Source organism: Lissotriton vulgaris, chromosome 7 (assembly GCF_964263255.1).
Source record: "Lissotriton vulgaris chromosome 7, aLisVul1.2, whole genome shotgun sequence".
NCBI lineage: Eukaryota > Metazoa > Chordata > Amphibia > Caudata > Salamandridae > Lissotriton > Lissotriton vulgaris.
Window position 1 is genome coordinate 1,206,839,529 of NC_141695.1, and position 22,073 is coordinate 1,206,861,601.

General features: G+C 42.8%; 1 protein-coding gene and 1 long non-coding RNA gene across 3 annotated transcripts in view; one reads left to right on the forward strand and one right to left on the reverse strand.

Moving 5' to 3' along the window:
• LOC147703193 (dynein regulatory complex subunit 11-like) overlaps positions 1-22,073 on the forward strand; it is a 404,962-nt gene that overhangs the window by 235,866 nt on the left and 147,023 nt on the right. For both annotated transcript variants that reach the window (XM_086931729.1, XM_086931728.1), the window contains 2 exons: positions 972-1,047; positions 21,854-21,960. In XM_086931729.1, the coding sequence (XP_086787855.1) occupies positions 972-1,047; positions 21,854-21,960 (183 nt within the window). The remainder of the gene's footprint in view (positions 1-971; positions 1,048-21,853; positions 21,961-22,073) is intronic.
• Positions 15,249-18,898, reverse strand: LOC147703194 (uncharacterized). The gene is made up of 3 exons (XR_015297567.1): positions 18,823-18,898; positions 16,017-18,295; positions 15,249-15,876 (listed from the first exon to the last, which is right to left on the reverse strand). It is a non-coding gene; the product is annotated as an uncharacterized LOC147703194 (long non-coding RNA).

Below are 22,073 nucleotides of genomic sequence, written 5' to 3' on the forward strand. Positions count from 1 at the left end.
CTCCTTCGAAGTGCAGGTAGATACTGCCTGCACAGTAAAAGACGAAATGGCTGCTTCAAGCAGCTACTCTGTTGTTCATTAATGCATCGCCCCCAAAGGAGTGCGAGTTTGTGGCTGTCCAGGGGGTAGTGCATTAATTTTAATAGGGCGCACTGTCCCCGTTTGTGCCTGATGCGCCTGTCTAAAGCTGAGCTGTGGTTCAAATACAGCCAGGGTGCCCTATTTAATAATTCACGTCCTGAAGTCTGCTGATTTTGTAATGTAAGATTCGAGCTTATGCAAGTGCTTGGGTGTTACACTGGTGTGGTTACTGTTAACATCTCTGTAGCTATGTTACCATATAGACTGTCTCCAGGGTCCATGTGGAGCTGGCGTTGGGGGGAGGGGGGGGGGGTTCTCTATTCTCTGTAGCCCTCACGTTGTTCAGAGTCTACCTTGTGTCTGTGGTGCTGATGCTTTATGGATTGATGTTCTCTACAGATTTTATTAATTTATTATTGTATTCGCTAACATAGTTGAGTGAAGCTGATGGGTGGCATGTCTCCTGACAGTATAATTGTAAAATCCAGGGGTTAAAACGACACCAAGTACACTAACTATGTGGAAGCCATGCATAGCCATCTTTCATCCATGAACATAAAAGGTATTGGAGTGTACGATGTCTGGAATGTGTCTCGACTCAATAATCTGTTACTGATCATGTGTCCGAGGTCCCCGGGGCTGTGATTCACTAGAGGTCGTGTCTTGGGTCTATAGCTGCTGTGATGCCGTGTAGGTTGCCTTAGGTCTCATTACCAGTCCTAGGTGGTTGGTTTTATGCATTGCATTAGGTTTCTGTAGTGACACATGCTTGAACTGATATCCAAAGGCGAACCCAGTTAACAACAAGACACATTCCCACCTTTATTAATTTACCTCACTCCCTTGGATCAGAATTGAAACAAATTAATGAGTGGTTCTTTGTCTTCCAGGAGGAAGATCCTGGCCTGCTCCTTGCTCCGTCGAAATTTATCCCAGACATACAGGACGGACAGAAGATCTACAAGAGTAAGTACAGATGTACACCCCAGGCACTGCCTGTAGAAGACCGTGACCAAGGGTTTATAGATGGATAGACAGAGGAGGATTGGTGAAGGAGCTAGAGGTTTAGTTGTGTTTCCTAATAAAACCCCGTGATTTGGTGGTGCACTTACTCTGCAACCATTTCTATTGTTGCTGTGTCAGACCCTGACACTTTTATGCATTTACTTGTTCCGTGTGTGATGTCTTCATATGTGTTGAGTTTGACTAAGTTTGTCTTTGAGTGAATGCTTTATTTCACTGTGAAGCCCTTTCGGTGCTTGTTGAATATGACAATGATCCCTTTCAGAGGATTATGTGTTCCCTTTTGTTACATCATTGAGTGGGTGCTTTGTTCCAAAATGGGACTGTTCCACTGGGTGCTGATTGTTTTTGTGATACTTCAAGTAGGTGAGGGTCACCACATGAAATTGAAGTGGTCACTTAATTGTGTGGGTACTGTCTTTCCAAATATGACTTGTCAGTGGGTGTTGTCTTTCACCTTGTGATCTATGGACTGAGCAGAGAGGCTGCCTGCTATGAGGTGGTACTGCTAGGTACTTGGAACCAGTTGTACTAAAGTTTAGAGAGTCGCAATTGTGCATAGTGGACTGTACTAAACATTGCACGCCGAACAAATAGGTAATTCTACTTTTAGCGACATGAAATAGCAGTTTTCTAATTTGATTACCAAATAGGGAATTCTTAAAGAACTGTCCAATTCTCAAATTGTGAATGATCGCAAATCAATCATTTTTCACTTGCGAACTAACACCAAGGGGGAGCCAGTTCTAACCAGGTGCAAAACATAAAAGAAGGACCAGAACGGTTTTTTTCATCCAAGGTAGGTGCACTATATGTGAGGGCCATAGGGATGAGGCTATTGACATTTCAGCTGAGAAGGAGCCAAACATTACGTTTATGGTATCACAATATCTGACCACACAGAGCAGTAAGTCTTTAATAAGTACAGGCTCAGTTGCCAGGTCATCCTGGCACTGACTGATGTGCTAGATCTAGACCCAAACCCACATAGGAGCATGGTTATACCAACACATGTGTGGGCCTTAAGATCACTGCACCACCTAGCCTCTGGCAGTGGTCAGGGGATTGTAGCAACAGCAGGGACGGCGTCATGGAGTGCACTGCCTTTTTGTACTGACCAAGTTGCAGTGATGTCAAGAATATCCAATCACATCTCCTTTCCAAATACAGCTGCAAAAATTCAATAGGCCATGGTGCAATTGATAGAGAGCGCAGGTCACCGACTAATTTTATTACCAAATATGCACACTTGGGCCCATAATATATTTAATACACTTTTATTTTAATCGGGTAACTTACACTCTACTACCAGTAAACCTGTTCCTTTCTATTTATTTCCAATGTACTTGACTTACCAATCCTCGTCACAGGTACCTAAGATCACAATGGATGAAGGAGCTAGCTGTAAAATAAGTAGTCAACACAATACAATATACAATTGAAATGTTTGTACTCTTTGTAATACCCGCAGACTCAGGAAGTTTTGAAAACCTTTATCTAATCATCATCATCATCATATGCCATGAGTAAAAGATTAACACAGACAAAACTATCTAATACTAGAATTAGAACTATCGTATAGCTATGAATAAGGCAGAGAATACTAATCATTTAGAAATCGGAAAATAAAATGGAAGGAGAAAATAAGGAACATGCTATTTTAGATCGACGGACTTTCACAACTTCACTAAAGGCAGGTAAGAAAAAGGGAACATGCTTAAATCAAAGTAGACTTTCGAAATTCACTAACGGTTCAAAGGAAATGAAACTTATGCTGTTTGATTTATCCAGATGTTCTTATTCTCTATAGGGAAGGTAAGAATGGAACATAAACTATAAAATAACGATTTGGCATTTGGCTAAAGGTAGGTAGAAAAGTGAAACATGCTAATAGACAGATAATACATCAACAAATCTCATTTATAAAGGGACAGGGGAGAAAAGGGAACATATGTAATTATGCTTGACAATTATTCGAGATGTTAGGAATGCAAGTTTAGATAAACTATCACCCACACATACTTTATATTTACCTAGGATAGAGTGAAGACCAACCCTGGCCACGGGTCAGTTGGGAAAGACGGGAAAGGACCCTCAAGGACTTAGATGCCAGTAGGCGAGCAGGTACAGCTCATGGACAGTCAGTACAGGATAACCCCAGAATTTGGATCAGGACCGGGTTCACCAAAGGGTACGACCAACACCCGCAGCTTTGGTTGCAACACCTGCGCTACTCCCTCCCTGCAAGGAATCTGCCAATAACCCCGATTGGGTTTTCGAACCACCCAGCAAAGTGCTTCGCCAGCCCTTTAGGTCTGCATAAACCCCGAATGGGTTTCTCAAACCTCCCAACAGAGTGCTTTGCAGCTCTCTGAGTTCAGTCACCTATAGAGTGCGTTGGGTCAGTGACAGGTCAGCTATTCGGACAAGTCGGACAATTTCTCTATCTAAACCTAGGCTAGTTATACTGTTTTTCGGGTCAGTGTACCACCCCCCAATGTTGCAAGTGTAAGGATCCCCAATTTTGATTGGACAAAGGATGAGGTTAAGTCATCACACCACCTAAATTTTAGACCTTCTCAGGCTCAATATTCAGTCTTCGGACCCACCCCTTAAAGTCTAACTTCCCATGACATATGTTTTACAGTGAACAATGGTGTATACAGCAGTTATTACAAATGTAACAAATTCTGATACAGTTCAGCTTCTTCGGCTAGGTTGGAGTTCAGGTTCCCAGCAGCATCTTGGCCGTGGCTGCCAGCTGGCTGGGTTCCACTGCTGCATGGTTTTGTTTTCCCCCATCACGTGACTGGTACCATACGGGCTTCCAAAATGGAGTAGTAAGCACCTCCCAGGCCCAAAGAATACGATACATGAAAAGCAAGCGAAAACAATTAAGGAATACAGAATAGAAGATTTCACTGTATACCATGAATGGCTATACTACATCCCTTACTTTATAATAACTATAGCGTTATGAGTAAGTGCAGAACAAACAGCTTCGCAAAAGCAGCAATGCAAGCTCAGAGCATATGAGAACACAAAGCAGCCATTTTAGCTGTATTGCGTATGAGCAACAAATTCCCACCTGAACTGCGAGTACATCACGTCACATGGGTATGACCTACCCATGCGCAGACTAAATTCCCGCGTAGCAGCGACCATTTTAATGGCAAGCGTATTACGCTTAGTAAACACATAGGCAAGCTTCACTGGGACACACCATGTAGTGTAAAAAGGTGCAAACTTAGTAACACGAACATATTGATTTAATTGTATTAACGTTATTTGAGGTTCTTGATACAAGCAAGTCCCTTAACGTGTGAATCCTTGCTCCATCAATCCCCTCTTTGATGATATTTACTATCATCACTATTAATGGAACCAGATGCCAACTTTTCACATTGCACCCATTTCAATCTCTCTACAAACTTTCTATTCAGCTTTTTCTCTGCATCTTTATTAGGATGAACATTTTTCATCTTTTTGTATATTTTATTATTTAATTCTTCTAGTTCGAGTTCTTCAACATTTCGTTTCACTCCTCTCTTATTCACAGCATACTTCTTTTGGTGTTTTCGGCATTTACAGCAAATTATTATGATGAGCACAAATAAGCTTATTCCCGCTATTGGCATCAGTATTTTACTCACAAGACTTTTACCTAGGTTAGAAAACCAACTACCTACGGAGTAGAGACCATCAGTTAGTCTTTTCCAGGCACTATCAACCTCCAGTGGTTTGAGCTCTCTTTCCAAATTAGTAATGTTTCTCACATATTTCTTAATTCCAACACTTTTATCTGGAATGTAAGTGCAACAATGTTGCGCTTTCAACATTCTACAGACTCCGCCCTCTTCTGCCAATAGAGTGTCAAGAGCAAGTCTATTTTGTAAAACCATAGATCTGATCGCAACCATTTCGGTATTAACCATCAGGAAACCTTCCCAGTGTCAGTTGATAACCGATCTACTACTGTAGACAATTTGCAAATTCTGTGTGTATTCAGAGCCACTCCCACTGTAGGTATCATTGCACTAAATATATCACCTATTATTTCTCCTACACTTTCTCTTTTACTACGCATTAATCCATTAGTGTTTTCAGTGCTTCCAGTGACTTTCCCCATATGGTATATCTTTGGAAAGACAATACCAAAATAGCAGCTTCCGTACCAATGGTCCGGCAATTTGAAGTAAGCCTTGTTTCCACATATAAAATAAATTCCAGGAAACACTGGCTCTGACTCATCTTTGAAACCCCAACCCCCAATTACCTTGTAATTGTGTTCGCATTCACTGGAACCAATGAAAATGTTATTATGATAACTAGTCTTTTCTCTGTGAAGTTTCCCTTTCTTTTCGAAATCCAGCAACAATGCAGCATTAGCTCCACCATTTGAGGTGCTATCTATATTTTCAGCCCACTTGGGAATTTTCTGATTCTTGTCCTTTGCTTTCTTTTGGAAACTCTCTCTTCTTTTCTCTACCATATTTAGAAATATTTTCTCTTGTTCTTGTTATGTACAGGTCAGGTTATTTCTGTGTGTGTCATTTATACTTATTTTACCTATAGTTAGAAAATATTCTCCCATGTATTTTGCTACGTCTCTGGTAGTATGTACAGGATTCAAGTTTCTTCGCACAGGAAGTTCAGAAAATATCACATCTACGTTTGAGTAATAATACTGTAACGGTCCACTTTTATAGAATAAACTAGCTAAAATACTACAGGAAATTACATATGTTAGTGGCAAGTGATGGTAGGTCACACCCTCAGCTACTGAAGTAGGTAGCTTCATACAGACCTAACAGTCTTCTATCTCCATTGCTTCTACGTAGTGTACTAACAAGTTTGCAAATACATTCAAATGAGTTTTGTTCTTAATTCTATGATAATGTAGTCCTTCCTCATCTGGTGTATCTAAGTCCATTCTAGTTTGTTTAAGGCCAACTGCTTTCTCTAGTGTATCTACTCTTTGTGGTGCGTCTTCTGTTTGTATTTCTTCTGTGTCATCTGTCACTGGTTTAGTAGGGTACAAATTAGTATCTTTACTCATCATGTAAGGAATAGTTATTGTTAGCCCTATCCATAATATCAGTACTAATGCTATACTACATAAACATACTTTGCAGCATGTTTTACAACAATTTCGTCTTGGTCTTCCATTCACAGCGGAAACAGACATTTTGGCTCAAAAGAAGCTTCAACCCCTCTTTGTAACTTTACACAGGTTGTTTACACAGGGCAACTTTCAGGTGGGTTTCACTTCTTTGTTAGTCTGGTCAGCAATTAATTCTTCATCACTTTCGTCACTTATTTCCATATTTTTAAAGTCTTCCAACACCAGATAAGTCCATTCAGGACTCTGATACTTGTTGTTTAGTCTCTTTATTCGGGCACTTCTTCTTTCAGGCTTTGTTCCAGACTGGTCAGCTTTACTGGAGTCTTGATTTTCTTGCTCAAGTTCTTCGTCGATCGTTTTTAGTCTCAGTCTCAGTCTTTTGACAAATCTTGGTACTTTATCTCTTTTCTTGAATCTTTTAACTGGCACTGTAATTTGGCTTTCTTCAAGCGCTCTTTTATTCTCGTTCAATTGTTGCACATTTGTTTCAGTGTCTTCTTCTTCCCTTCCTGTCTGACTAGTTCCAGGTCTTATGTCAGTTTCTTCTGCCTGGTCGCTAAGCTGGTCTTGTTCAGGTATATGCTGGATTTGGCTTTGTTTTGTTTCAATTTCTTCTTCCTGAACACATTTATCTATTTCTATCTGATCCTGTTCAAGCACTTCGAACTTTTGATTTTCTTCCGCTTGAACTTCTGCTCTAATTTCTATCTGTCCCTTTTCAGGCTCAGGAGTTTTTTGGAGGTGTGTCGATAACCTGCTCTTCCCCTACCTGGCCTTCCTCATCATCAGATTTGATTTGGATTTCGATGACCTGATTATCTTCTTCTATTCCTGTCTCGTCCTCACTATCCCACTCTCTATCTAAGTAGGTTTGTCTTCTGGTTCTTATTGGGTAGAGTGTCAGGTTGATTACTGGGGCCCAATCATCTTGTGGAGCTCAGTTGTTCTTCTTCAGCTACTTCAGGACCAATTTCAGGAGACCCCTCAGCTGCACAACCTTCAGCCTCAGTTTCCTCTTCTTCTGTCACTTTCTTCGTATGGCTGGCATGGATCCACCATGGAACACCTGCACACTTCACTGCTGTTGTGGTAACAAGAATCACCTGTCTTCTTTTTCCCCACTTCGGTGTAAGGCAAATCTTCCGAGTATGTTTCTTAATTACAACCCAATCACCAGGGTTCAAGTCATGGGCTGGAGTTGCTGGTCTGGCGACGTCGTCTTCTCCAATCTGGTGAGAGATAGAACGCACTTGGTCACCCAGTTGCTTGCAGTACTCTAGCACCAAATCATCAGATATGTTTATCAGTTTGTGTCCTGGCACCCATGCTTGCCTCATTGCTCTTCCCATCAGTATCTCATGGGGACTCAAGCCTGTCTTCCGGTCTGGAATACTTCTAAGTCCCATCAAGACAAGGGGCAAAGCATCTGGCCACTCCATTTAAGTTGATTCACACATTTTTCCTAATCTTGATTTGATTGTGCCATTCAGTTGTTCTACCACTCCAGAAGCCTCTGGGCGATATGCACAGTGTAGTTTTTGCATGATTTTGAATGCTTCACAGATTTGTCCTATTATTTCACTTTGAAAATGCCCACCTCTGTCTGATTCAATTGTGACTAGAAAACCATACCTAGGTATCAGTTCCCTCAGTAACAATTTGGCTACAGTGATGCTGTTGTTCCTACGTGCAGGATAAGCTTCTACCCATTTTGAAAATAGGCAGACAATGACGAGGATGTACTTCATTCCTCGACAGGGGGGTAACTGAATAAAGTCAATTTGTAATCTTATGAAAGGACCTTCTGCTTTTCCAATTGTACCTGGTAAAACTACTGTTTTCTTTCCTGGATTAAATTGCTTACATATTAAGCACCTCTGGCAGAGTGCCTCTGCTATGTTTCTGAATTTCGAATTGAACCATGTCTGTCTAAAGACACGGATCATTGCATCTCTTCCTAAATGGGTATCTCCATGTATCAATCTAGCCATAGGAGCAAGCAAGCAGTCTGGCAACACAGGCATATCATCAAGGTAAACAATGACACCATCCTCATTCCTTCTCCGACAACCAATTTTTCTCCACCTTTCCTTTTCTTTTGGTTCTGCTGCATCCTGCAAATCTCTCAGTTCTTCCCATGTTTTTATTTCTTCAAACACCATAAGTTGGCAGCTGTTTCCGCCTACCCCCAGCTTAGTATTGATTGCTATTTTATATTTAGCACAATGTTGGGCCAGTTGGTCAGCATATCGATTACCTGCTGTCACTTTGTCATCACCAGATTTGTGAGCAGCACACTTGACAACTGCCAATGCTTTTGGTAACTGGATTGCTACCAGTAATCCTTGCACAACATTTCCATTTCTGATAGGAGTACCTGAAGAAGTCAGGAACTCTCTTTGCAGCCACAATTGGCCAATGTCATGCACAACCCCATAACCATACTGGCTATCAGTGTATATGGTTATGTTCATGTTTCTCTCAAATTTACAGGCCTTTGCCAATGCAACCAATTCGGCTACTTGTCCAGACTTTACTCCATACAAATAGGATGCTACTACTGGACCTCCTAAAGTGCACACCGCATAGGCAGCACTTAAGCCTCCGTTCTCATGTCTCATGCATGAGCCATCTACAAACAGCTCATAATCTTCATCAGTTAGGGGTGCTTCTCTTATGTCAGGGCGGGGTTTCGTGCTGAACTCAGTCAGGTGTAGGCAGTCATGCTCAACTTCTCCCCTCACTCCTGCTGTGAGTGAGTTTTGTAGGAGAGTGGCTGGATTCAAAATATTACATCGGGCAATGGTTACCTTTCCTGCACCTACAAGAATTCTCTCATACTTAGTCAGCCGACTAGGTGTGAGGTACTGAGTTTTGGTTCTGGTCAACAAAATTACAACTGCATGTGGAACATACACAGTTACAGGATGTCCCATAATGATGGACTCACTTTGTTCAAGACTCATGCAAGTTGCAGCTACTGCTTTCAGACATCCAGGTAATCCAGCAGCCACTGGATCCAATGTAGAGGAAAAATATGCTACAGGTCGTCTGGTTAAACCATGACTTTGAGTCAGAACTGAAAGTGCACAATTGTCTTGTGTGTCACAGAACAGTACAAACTCTTTTGAGTAGTCAGGCATTCCTAATGTGGTAGCTGTACACAGACATTCTCGTAATTTCATAAAAGCTGTCATGCTTTCATCATCCCACTCCACTGGGTCTTATGCTCCTTTCTTTGTCATTTTTATCAATGGTCTTGCTAGGACTGCAAATCCCACAATCCACTGCCTACAGTATCCTACAACTCCAAGAAACATTCTGATTTCTTTCTGGGTATTGGGCAGGTGCATGTTTCGAATTATCCTAATTCTCTCCGTGGTAACTTTCCTGATACCTTTCTCTATCTGGTTCCCCAGATATTTCACTGAAGAGGTACAGAACTGTAGTTTGTCTGGTGACACTTTATGTCCCCCTTCACCTAAATGGTTCAGTAAGGAAATGGTGTCAACGACACAGTCTTTCCTGCTTTTAGACGCCACCAAGAGGTCGTCTATGTATTGCACCAGGACTGATTCTCTAGGCAATACCAAGGATTCAAGGCATTTTTTCAGAATTTGATTGAAAATCGAAGGACTCTCTGTGTACCCCTGAGGGACACGATTCCAGACGTAAACATGACTGTCGAATTCAAATGAGAAAAGAAATTTGCTGTCTGGATGCAATGGAATTGAAAAGAATGCATGGCATAGGTCAATAACAGTAAACCATCCAGCATTCCAGGGTATTTGGTACAAGATCACTGCAGGGTTTGGCACAATAGGACAGCAAGGAACAACGATTTTATTTACCTTGCACAGGTCCTGCAGTACCCTGTACTTACCACTCGGTTTCTTTATTCCAATTATGGGCGAATTACAAGGACTGCTCAATACTTCTTGTATGATGTCTGCTTCCAACAACCTTTTTATTTCAATAGCAACCCCTGCTTTCACTTCTGCACTCATTTTATACTGTTTAGTATTCGGGTAAACTGCATCTTCTTTTATCGAAATTTTAATTTGGTCAACATTTGCCATTAGTCCTACATCTTTCCCAGTGAAATCCCACACTTCTGGTTTTACTGTTTGTTGGAGCTCGTCAGGTAAGTCTTGTATTGTCAGTCTTTTAATTTCTGAGTCAGGTCTTATTAACATTAATTTGTAAATTCGGTCTTCATCTGGGGTCTGAATTTCAACGCCATTTGGTGTGCAAAAGATGGTACAGTTCATTTTACACAGCACGTCTCGTCCTAGTAGGTTCACAGGACTTGAATCGCAAACAACGAACCTATGCATTTCTTTGAAATTCCCTTTTTTAATTTACATGGGTTCTGTATCTGAGGTACTAATTAATTTATTAGAAACGCCCACTACTCGGATCGCTTCTCCCGAAAGGGGTAGGTTTGGAACGTCTGCTGTTCTCACAGTAGAACGGGTGGCACCAGTGTCCAACAGAAAGGTGACGTCATTTCCTTCAACCTTTCCTTCAATGTATGGCTCTGACTGGTCCACCGGCAAGGAGGCGCCAAACACGCACTCCTCGTCCTCCCCCCTCAGGTACCGTCAGAAAGGTTTGTCACAGAGGAATGTATCATTCAACAGAAATTGCGAAGTTGCTGCATTTCTATCCTCCCTTCTTTCCCAAACCTCTGCTTCCTCACCCTGTTGTGATTTGCTCCTATAGTTTGGCCTAGGTGCACGGGGCAACTGATTCTGTTTTACCTGTTGCTGTGTCTTCCTTGGTCCCTCATTCTGTGCCTGCGGATTTAAATAATTAATTTTCACATTATCATTCTGCACAGCCTTACACTCGTCCCTTCAGTGCCCCATCTTTCCGCACCCATGGCAGGGGAACTTCTTCCTGGCCTCCATTCTGCTCATTTTTATTCTTGGTTTTCCTCCACCCCCAGGGTTCTGATTCTGAGTATTTGTCATTTTGCTTAACTGCTGTTCTTGGTGCTCTGCTAATTTTACTTGTGCCCACATGACTTTTTCTTTTAATTCCTTTTTCTTGTTTTCTAGCTCATGTTCACAGTATTTTGCATATTTAAGCACTTCATCTATAGGTTTGGCTTGCCAACAGATATTATTATCTTTAATCCACTGTGAAATTTTAGGTCTTAATCCTAACAAAAATCGATAAATGAAGTGGGTCATGTCCCTCATCTCAATATTATCCAGGCCACTGTATGTCTTGAACACCTAAAACAGTCGTTCATAGTATGCATGCACAGTTTTTGGGTATTTCTATCTATTCGTGTCCAATCAGTTTCTTTTGCAGGCACCTTTCCTTTCAGGTACAGCATTACCTGGTTGTACTTCCTCATTACTTCCCCTGAGGGAGCTCCTGTCTTTGGGTCTCTGGCGTATCCTACACTGGCCAATCAACAGCAATTTTACATTCTGTCCATAAATCTACGGGAACTACAATGTCAAAGAACCCATCTAGATCTTTCAGGAGGCATTTTTGGACTTTAACAAATCTCTCAACTTGTCTGTACCACTCTACAGGTTTCTCTCGTAATTTTGGGAAATCATTTGTAAATGACACAACATCTTGTCTGGACCATGGAACATGTACATATCCTCCACCTGGCACTTCTCTCATAGGATATAATTTTTCTGCCTTGCCAGCTTCTTTTAGGACATATTCAGAAGTCATTTGTTTGGATCTACTGTCTTCCTTTTTCTTTGCCTACCTGGCTTTCCATTTTTCTAAGTCTCCCCATTTCTGTAACAGGTTTAGCAATTCTCTTATCTGCACCTTTTTCCCTGACACGTTCATGTTTTCTAAATCTTTGTCAGAAAATTCTGCTCTGTAGGGGTTTTGCAATACTTTGGATCTGCTAAAATCTATTCCCATGCTAGCTACGGTGTCCATTAATTTCTCATGGAACACTCTGGTGTTTCGGGTATTACTTTTGCAAATGAATAATAATTCTTCCTCACTAAGGGTGTTCAACCTGTCCAATCCCACGTTCCCAGCCATCTGTTCTTCCAATTCTATTAAATATCTAATGGTTTTGACTGAGGATTTATTTTCTCTAGTTCTCAGGTCCATCGATCTATTTCCTCAGGAGTCACTACTGTGGCACTTCTAGTACCAGAAGAGGACTCAATCTGGACTTCTCTTGCACCAATATGAATGTTCTTTCTCTGTGAATTGCCTTCTGGTTCCCTTATGGGTAAATCCATCAGGGAAATTACAGATTCGCATTCACTTGCCTGATCATCAACTATTAAGGGCTCTTTTCTTGGCTGCACTACAGATGGAGTTACAACTGGAGTTTTTGGACTAGCCTGTTTATCCCCGTACAGAGGAACAACTGGGCCAATAGTTACTGGAATTGTTAAAGCCTCAGGACTTGTATTTAACTGGGAAATCTTCTGGATAAGTTCAGTTCTCTGTTTAATTAAAGCCTCTCTCTTTCGGTCCTGTAAGACCTTTTCCATGGTGGTTTCATGTACTATCTGTGGGATCAAGGGAGGGTAAAGATTTGGTGCACTTGGATTTGCCATACTTGGTCCCTCATTACAGGAAGGCCTATAATATGGAACAGTCAGATCAGACGTGCTCGACCCCTCATTATAATTTGGTTTCAGGAATGGATTTCTCGTATTCAGGGACCTGGGCTCCTCATTATACAGTGGTGGATTTTTCATTATTAAATCCTGCAGGTATTCATCCTCAGAATCACCAGCAGTCATTAAATGTCTGGTTTTCTCAGTCCTTTTTCCTCCCACGGGTTCGTCTACAGTTAATACTGGGAACAGACCTTCTACCATCATGTTCTGTCTCCATTCTTTCATTCTTTTCTCTCGGGTCTCTTTCTTTGCTTTTGGAAACAATTTTGCTAACCCTTTGTCCATTCTGGGTCTGTATCTCTCAAAAGCCTCTATTTCCCATTCTTCTAGGGCCTCATATTGTGTTAGTCTGGGTCTGGGATGCAAATCATTAATTCGAGTCCTCAAATTAAACAAAATCCTACCATTAAAGGTACCTTCTAAAGGAAATGCTAAAATTCCGTCATCTTTAGTGTAGTCCACCCAATTTTCCAACCATACACAAGCATGATACCCTCTGTCAAACATCATAAATGAAGCGGGAGTGTTTGGTGGTGGAATGATAGCTCCTTCTCTTGTCTTAATTGTCTTGTCTTTCTTAAAATAATTCTTTTACTCTGTTTACCAGAGTCATTTTTCTCTTGCTTCCGTACATTCCGTTTAGTCTACGACCTTTCCACTGATCTCTCACAAAACCTTGATATCTTGGATCAGGTCGAGTCTCGGGATGAGTCGGATACCACATATATTTCGATAGGACTTAAATCGTGTAAAAATACGTACTCCTGTTTACTATATTCTTTCAATGCTAGCGTGTCTTTCAATTTTCGACAAACAATCAACAATGTGATTGCAAATAGTTTCGACCAATGGGAGCGCGGCCTTTCTGTGAGACGCGTTCTCACGCTCCTGTGCTCTCCCCTCCTTTACAATACCAGTTCCGCTACACACCCGCTTTTTCGACCAATACCAGCGCGGCACAGAGTCACGTCAGCGCAGCTCCGCGACTGACTCCCTCCTTCACAAGGTAACGGAAACTCGATTTCTTTTCTTAAAGTGCAAGTGCTTTATTTAATTTACAATGTATAACATTCGCCACTGTACTCGAGTGACTAAAAAGGATAGATTTGTTTCACTGCAAGTAAACCTCTTCTGTCTACTTTTCATATACTGCGGATAGATCCCTCTGCCTATCCTTCACACAAGCATTAGAGAACCTGCTACTTCTTTGACTCATCCACTTCTTTTCGGGATATATATATACTAAGTCTAGAGTTTCACTAGCGAACCCTTTTGCTATCACTCAAGCTCCGACGAACCTACTACTCCTCCCGTGTGACCCTTACTAGGCTATATCACAATTGAAGTTTCGTTAGCGAACTCGTTGCTATCATTTATTCAATTATTCATACAGAAAAACCCTAATTAGCGGTTCCAGTTCTGCCTAACCATGCACTAATTTTCCTCGAGCCACTGACCTCACTGCGAGGTGGATTCTCCTCACCACCCGCTATTCTGCCCCCAGGGATTCCAGACAAACATATAACAATCACTAACGAGTTGTGTTAATACATGAATCAATATAGCAGCATTTCATCAAAAATATTTCAAAAACATTTCATAACATTTCAAAGCAATTTTACATTCGATCGATCGATCGATACTTTTAGCAACAATAAAATTTTAGCAGCAATTATATTTTACACAGTTATCAGCAAATAACCTATCTACCTATCTTAACTAGTCCATAACCATCCTCTGCTACCAGAAAATTACTGATAGAGTGCGCAGGTCACCCGACTAATTTTATTACCAAATATGCACACTTGGGCCCATAATATATTTAATACACTTTTATTTTAATCGGGTAACCTACACTCTACTACCAGTAACCCTGTTCCTTTCTATTTATTTCCAATGTACCTGACTTACCAATCCTCGTCACAGGTACCTAAGATCACAATAGATCAAGGAGCTAGCTGTAAAATAAGTAGTCAACACAATACAATATACAATTGAAATGTTTGTACTCTTTATAATAACCACAGACTCAGGAAGTTTTGAAAACCTTTATCTAATCATCATCATCATCCTATGCCATGAGTAAAAGATTAACACAGACCAAACTATCTATAACTAGAATTAGAAATATCGTATAGCTATGAATAAGGCAGAGAATACTAATCATTTAGAAATCGGAAAATAAAAGGGAAGGAGAAAATAAGGAAAATGCTATTTTAGATCAACAGACTTTCACAACTTCACTAAAGGCAGGTAAGAACATGCTATTTTAGATCAACAGACTTTCACAACTTTACTAAAGGCAGGTAAGAACAAGCATTTACAATGCAATGGTCTCGGCATCATTAAAGGTAGAGCTATTGGCATTGCTCATGACATTTCTTTTTTTTTTTAAATCATCAATGGCATTGTCATTTACATTGCCAATAGCTTAATAGTTAAACAAATGGCATTGTCATTTACAATGCTAATAGCTACACCCTACACAGAGCCACTCTCACACAGACACACTCAACAGCACTCTGCAGCACACAGCACTCTACAGCTCACAGCACGCAGCACTCTACAGCACTCTGCGCTCTACAGCACTCTGCGCTCTACAGCACTCTGCACTCTACAGCACTCTGCGCTCTACAGCACACAGCACTCTACAGCACACAGCACTCTACAGCACACAGCACTCTACAGCACACAGCACTCGACAGCACAAAGAACTCTACAGCACACAACACTCTACAGCACACAACACTCTACAGCACACAACACTCTACAGCACACAACACTACAGCACACAACACTCTGCACTAAAAATTTCACAGCACTCTGCACTCTACAGCACACAGCACTCTACAGCACACAGCACTCTACAGCACACAGCACACAGCACTCTACAGCACACAGCACTCTACAGCACACAGCACTCTGCACTCAAAATTACACAGCACTCTGCACTCTACAGCATGCAGCGCTCTACAGCATGACGCACTCTACAGCACGCAGCACTCTACAGCACGCAGCACTCTACAGCACGCAGCACTCTACAGCACACAACACTGCGCTCGACAGCACACAGCACTCTGCGCTCGACAGCACACAGCACTCTACAGCACACAGCAATCGACAGCACAAAGAACTCTACAGCACACAGCACTCTACAGCACTCTGCACTCTACAGCATACAGCACACAGCACTCTACAGCACACAACAACACTCTGCACTCTACAGCACTCTACAGCACACAGCACTCTACAGCACACAACACACAGCACTCTACAGCACTCTACAGTGTGTGTGTGGTGTGTGGTGTATGTGTGTGTGGTGTATGTGTGTGTGGTGTGTGTGTGTGTGTGGTCTTATGTGTGTGGTGTTATGTATGTGTGTGGTGTACTTAGTTTGAGTGTTCGTTTCCTGCACACTCACACACTGCCCCTACACATTCACACACTGCTCACCCTGCACACTCACACTGTTCACCCTGCACACTCACACACTGCAGTCACTGTCACTCTGCAGTCACTGTCACTCTGCAGTCAGTCTGCACTCACTGTCACTCTGCACTCACTGTCACTCTACACTCACTTTGCACTCACTCTCGCACTCACTGTCACTCTCGCACTCACTGTCACTCTCGCACTCACTGTCTCTCTTGCACTCACTGTCACTCTTGCACTCACTCTGCACTCACTGTCACTCTCACTCTACACTGGCACTCACTGTCGCTCTCGCACTCACTCTGCACTCACTGTCACTCAGCACTCACTGTCACTCTTGCACTCACTGCACTCACTGTCACTCTCGCCAAGTGCCAGGAAACAATATGCCAACAGACATGAAGGCTTCAATGCGCCTTTACACGCCACTGAAAGCATGCATTTTGTGGGCTGTTTGTGCATGACGGACAGTTTAAGTACTCGCCATCACCTGGTTCAATTGTACATGTTTAGTGATAGCAGTGAGGCAAACGTTGCACTTTAAACACCGCGCAGCAGTTCTCTGATAAAAAAATATATTAAAACGTATTCCAAGTTTAGATCGAATAAAATTGGAATACAAATATGTTGCGCCAGTCTGGGTGCATAATTAGTCTTCCGGTATCACTGGAAACAGAACAATAACATACAATTATAGTGAATTGTAAAGTGCTATACTGACCGTTATTTATCGCTGACCTCGTGAGTCTGAGCATCCTTAAATCAAATGACAGTAATGAACCGTCACGATAAATACACAAGAGGTAATGACTCGGACAATCAAAACGCGGCTAATGCGCACACAGGGAATACTGTTTGCCTCTACATTCTGGGATCTGTGGGCGTGGCACAGACGAGCCGACTGAAGTAGTGATTACGTGTATTTATTTGCCAGTATTTTTTTGGGGCTCGTCCATAAATACTATTATACTTGTTTCATTAATGTTCTGACACTTACTTGACTATTATTAGGCAGTGTGTCTTGCCAGTGATTAGTAGGCTACCTATAAACTTTGAGGTCACGTTTCTGAAACAACAGACAGTGTTGTATATCTTAATAAAAACATCCCGTGAAGAACCATGAATTCATCTGTGTCAAAATTAATACTTTAGTTGCATATTTATTTAGGAGCAGATTTACACTGCTTGAAGTACCGACTTACTTGATGAAAATAATTTCGAGTGACTTCAAGGGCGCGAAGGCTGTTTGTGCCGGTTTCAGTGTAACTCTGTATCTAAAACATGAGCTGTTATTTATGCTGAACTCAATCATTTATCTCCGATTCATTTTGGTGTCTGATCATAATGTACTTCTCCACGATGTTGAGGCTGGTTTTGTTATTACTCATTTTTTACAGTTCTAGTCCTTAGCAGATGATAATTGTTGTATTACTTTTTTTTGGCTCAAAGTGCCATTCATTACTTTTTAAAAGAAAATAATTTGTTTGATCTGAACGCATTTTATTTCAACATGTTATACTCTCAGTAACGTTATTTCATGGATTTCATTGTGACCAGAGGATAGTAGCAGAATTGTACGGTTGCTTAAGGCAAGGCACTGGCATGCTAGTCCGTCTTTCTACTACCATGACAGTCAGTGACAGGGTTTGCCTAGAAAGCTGAGCAGTGACTGTGTAATTAATTGTACAATTCAGCGCATTTGGAAGAGCTCGCTCTAGTGTCACTGCTCTCCAGTGCCTTGTCTGTGGTCCGAACATGGCTCCCGGGCTGCAGCCCCCCTTCGCCTCTGTGGCCCAGGAGATCACGGTGCCGCAGGACGCCTTAATATGCTTCATGCACTGGGAGTTGGTGTCGCAGGGCTATGGGTGTTTGGGGGCCGGGGACAAGGTGAGTGGTCCATTCGCCACCGGCTGTGTTAGCGTTCCCACTTTTGGGAGTTTGTAGCTCTTTATATAGTATTTGACACTCGCCCTGGTAGAAATATAATTAGCTTTATAAGTCCAGATACCTATGGAGTGCCTCTAGCCTACATATACGCACTTCCCAGTGACATAGTGTCAAACTTTCACATTGTTTGTGTGGCATAATACTTTCAAGGTTTCAGGGCAAGGCCCTGATGACGCGGGGAGATTCGGCCAATGAGAGCGCGGTTCTTGAGGACAGGACCACAGCAGCGGCCAATTATAGCGCGGCTCCGCAGAGAAACGGCCAATCGGGTCGCGGCCCATTCATCTTCGGCTCCGCGATCCCAGAGCGGGGAAGTCCAGATACCTATGGAGTGCCTCTAGCCTACATATACGCACTTCCCATTGGCATAGCTGTCAAACTTTCACATTGTTTGTGTGGCATAATACTTTCAAGGTTTCAGGGAAAGGCCCTGATGACGCGGGGAGATTCGGCCAATGAGAGCGCGGCTCTTGAGGACAGGCCCACAGCAGCGGCCAATTAGAGCGCGGCTCCGCCGAGAAACGGCCAATCGGGTCGCGGCCCCTTCGTCTTCGGCTCCGCGATCTCAGAGCGGGGAAGTCCAGATACCTATGGAGTGCCTCTAGCCTACATATACGCACTTCCCATTGACATAGCTGTCAAACTTTCACATTGTTTGTGTGGCATAATACTTTCAAGGTTTCAGGGCAAGGCCCTGATGACGCGGGGAGATTCGGCCAATGAGAGCGCGGCTCTTGAGGACAGGCCCACAGCAGCGGCCAATTAGAGCGCGGCTCCGCCGAGAAACGGCCAATCGGGTCGCGGCCCCTTCGTCTTCGGCTCCGCGATGTCAGAGCGGGGAAAACAGCTGCTAGGTCAATTTCAGGGGCCCAGGTCGGGGCAGATCGGGGAAAGGCGCCCAAGGTCGGCAGGGCGAGTTTAGCAGTCGCAGGTCCCGGCAGGGTATCGGTTTGGCCCTGAGGACGTTCACGAGCTCACAACCACCTCCACACACGTGCCGATGAGCACGCCGATCTCGCAAAATGGCGGAAAAAAGCTCCGAGTTTTTTTCGGATTTGGGGGCGTGTTCGGTGGGCGTGGCTAAAAAGTGGAAAGAAGCACACCGAACACACCTCCAAATCCGAAAAGGATGGAGCCTATTTGGAGTGATGGCTCTCTCCTGCAATGGCTGGCCTCCATTTAGGAAGCCAGCCAATGGGAGAGAGCCAAAATTAGAGGCGGGATTAAGAGCCCCTCTAAGAAAGATAAGATCTCGCTACTTCCGGTTCTGACGAACCGGATAGTAGCCTCGACCTAAAAAGGGAACATGCTTAAATCAAAGTAGACTTTCAAAATTCACTAATGGTTCAAAGGAAATGAAACTTTTGGAATTTGATTTATCCAGATATTCTTATTCTCTATAGGGAAGGTAAGAAAGGAACATAAACTATAAAATAGCGATGTAGCATTTGGCTAAAGGTAGGTAGAAAAGTGGAACATGCTAATAGACAGATAATACATGGAAAAATCTAATTTATAAAGGGACAGGGGAGAAAAGGGAACATATGCAATTATGCTTGACAATTATTCGAGATGTTAGGAATGCAAGTTTAGATAAACTATCACCCACACAGACTTTATATTTACCTAGGATAGAGTGAAGACCAACCCTGGCCACGGGTCAGTTGGGAAAGACGGGAAACGACCCTCAAGGACTTAGAAGCCAGTAGGAGAGCAGGTACAGCTCATGGACAGTCAGTACAGGATAACCCCAGAATTTGGATCAGGACCGGGTTCACCAAAGGGTACGACCAACACCCGCAGCTTCGGTTGCAACGCCTGCGCTACTCCCTCTCTGCAAGGAATCTGCCAATAACCCCGATTGGGTTTTCGAACCACCCAGCAAAGTGCTTCGCCAGCCCTTTAGGTCTGCATAAACCCCAAATGGGTTTCTCTAACCTCCCAACAGAGTGCTTCGCATCTCTCTGAGTTCAGTCACCTATAGAGTGCGTTGGGTCAGTGACAGGTCAGCTATTCGGGCAAGTCGGACAATTTCTCTATCTAAACCTAGGCTAGTTATACTGTTTTTCGGGTCAGTGTACCACCCCCCAATGTTGCAAGTGTAAGGATCCCCAATTTTGATTGGACAAAGGAGGAGGTTAAGTCATCACACCACCTAAATTTTAGACTTTCTCAGGCTCAATATTCAGTCTTCGTACCCACCCCTTAAAGTCTAACTTCCCATGACATATGTTTTACAGTGAACAATGGTGTATACAGCAGTTATTACAAATGTAACAAATTCTGGTACAGTTCAGCTTCTACGGCTAGGTTGGAGTTCAGGTTCCCAGGAGCATCTTGGCCGTGTCTGCCAGCTGGCTGGGTACCACTGCTACATGGTTTTCTTTTCCCCATCACGTGACTGGTACCATACAGGCTTCCAAAATGGAGTAGTAAGCACCTCCCAGGCCTAAAGAATATGATACATGAAAAGCAAGCGAAAACAATTTAGAAATACAGAATAGAAGATTTCACTGTATACCATGAATGGCTATACTACATCCCTTACTTTATAATAACTATAGCGTTATGAGTAAGTGCAGAACAAACAGCTTCGCAAAAGCGGCAATGCAAGCTCAGAGCATGTGAGAACACAAAGCAGCCATTTTAGCTGTATTGTGCATGAGCAACAAATTCCCACCAGAACTGCTAGTACGTCACATCACATGGGTATGACCGACGCATGCACAGACTAAATTCCCGCGTAGCAGCGACCATTTTAATGGCAAGCGTATTACGATTAGTAAACACATAGGCAAGTTTCACTGCCATTAATGTAAAGCATTTATACAGCATCCAGGTATGATGTTACATCTACAATACGTACTACATGAGCATTCGAGGTGACGGGGAACATGTTTTGTGGCCATGGGTACTCAACCCCATACCTCCTTGAAGGCACTTCTGGTAACATACAGTATACGGTAGAAACAGTGACACAAATTCAATTGTAGAATGCCATTTTGGCCTGCCTAAAAGACAATTCCGTTGTCTGAACAAGAGTGGAGGGACCCTAAAGTAAACACAGTGGACCACACACGATAGTTGCCTGTTGTGCGATATTTTACAGGATTGCTATCACAAAAGGCTTTTCAATAGTGCCTGGTGAGGATGATGTGCGTCCAACTCCTACCCATAAGAAGATACTGCAAGGGCAAACGCATGACAGCAATCACACGAAACCACTGGTGAGCTGAGATCCATTAAGAATAGCAGTGCACAAAACATGACTTACAATTGTTTTACTGCATCAACATAATCTCCAGCTTTTATTTGCAAGTGTAACACAAAAATATTCCTATTTAACATTACACTGTTTAGGCAAGTACCCTATGATGAGCTCCTCTGGGGTACTAATTTGAACAAAAGTATCACCACTTCAGGAATCTTTTCTATGTCCTTTTCAGCCCGAGACCCTTTGGTGCATGCCCCTGTCCTTGGACCACCTTGCTCCCCACTGTGAGCTCGTGTGCACCAAATACCTACATCAGACTATGCAGAAGGATTCCTCTGAAGGGATGGTGTTTTGGTGTGAATCTTTCTTCTGCTCATGTTAATCCTTTTGCTCTGTTGTTTTTAGCTGTGTGGCGAAAGAGGGACGAGAGGCAGAATTTCAACCAGCAGTGTGAAACTGAGCTTATTAAAGAGGAGAAGAGGAAAGAGGTGGAAGCAGAGATCAGGATCCAGGTGAGTTGGGGAAGCAAACGGCAATGAAGAGAGAGAAAGAGAGAGTAGCAGTGCGTTGGATGGAATTTTAAGGACAATACCCCAGGTGACAGTGAGTGAGATGGAAGTGGGGT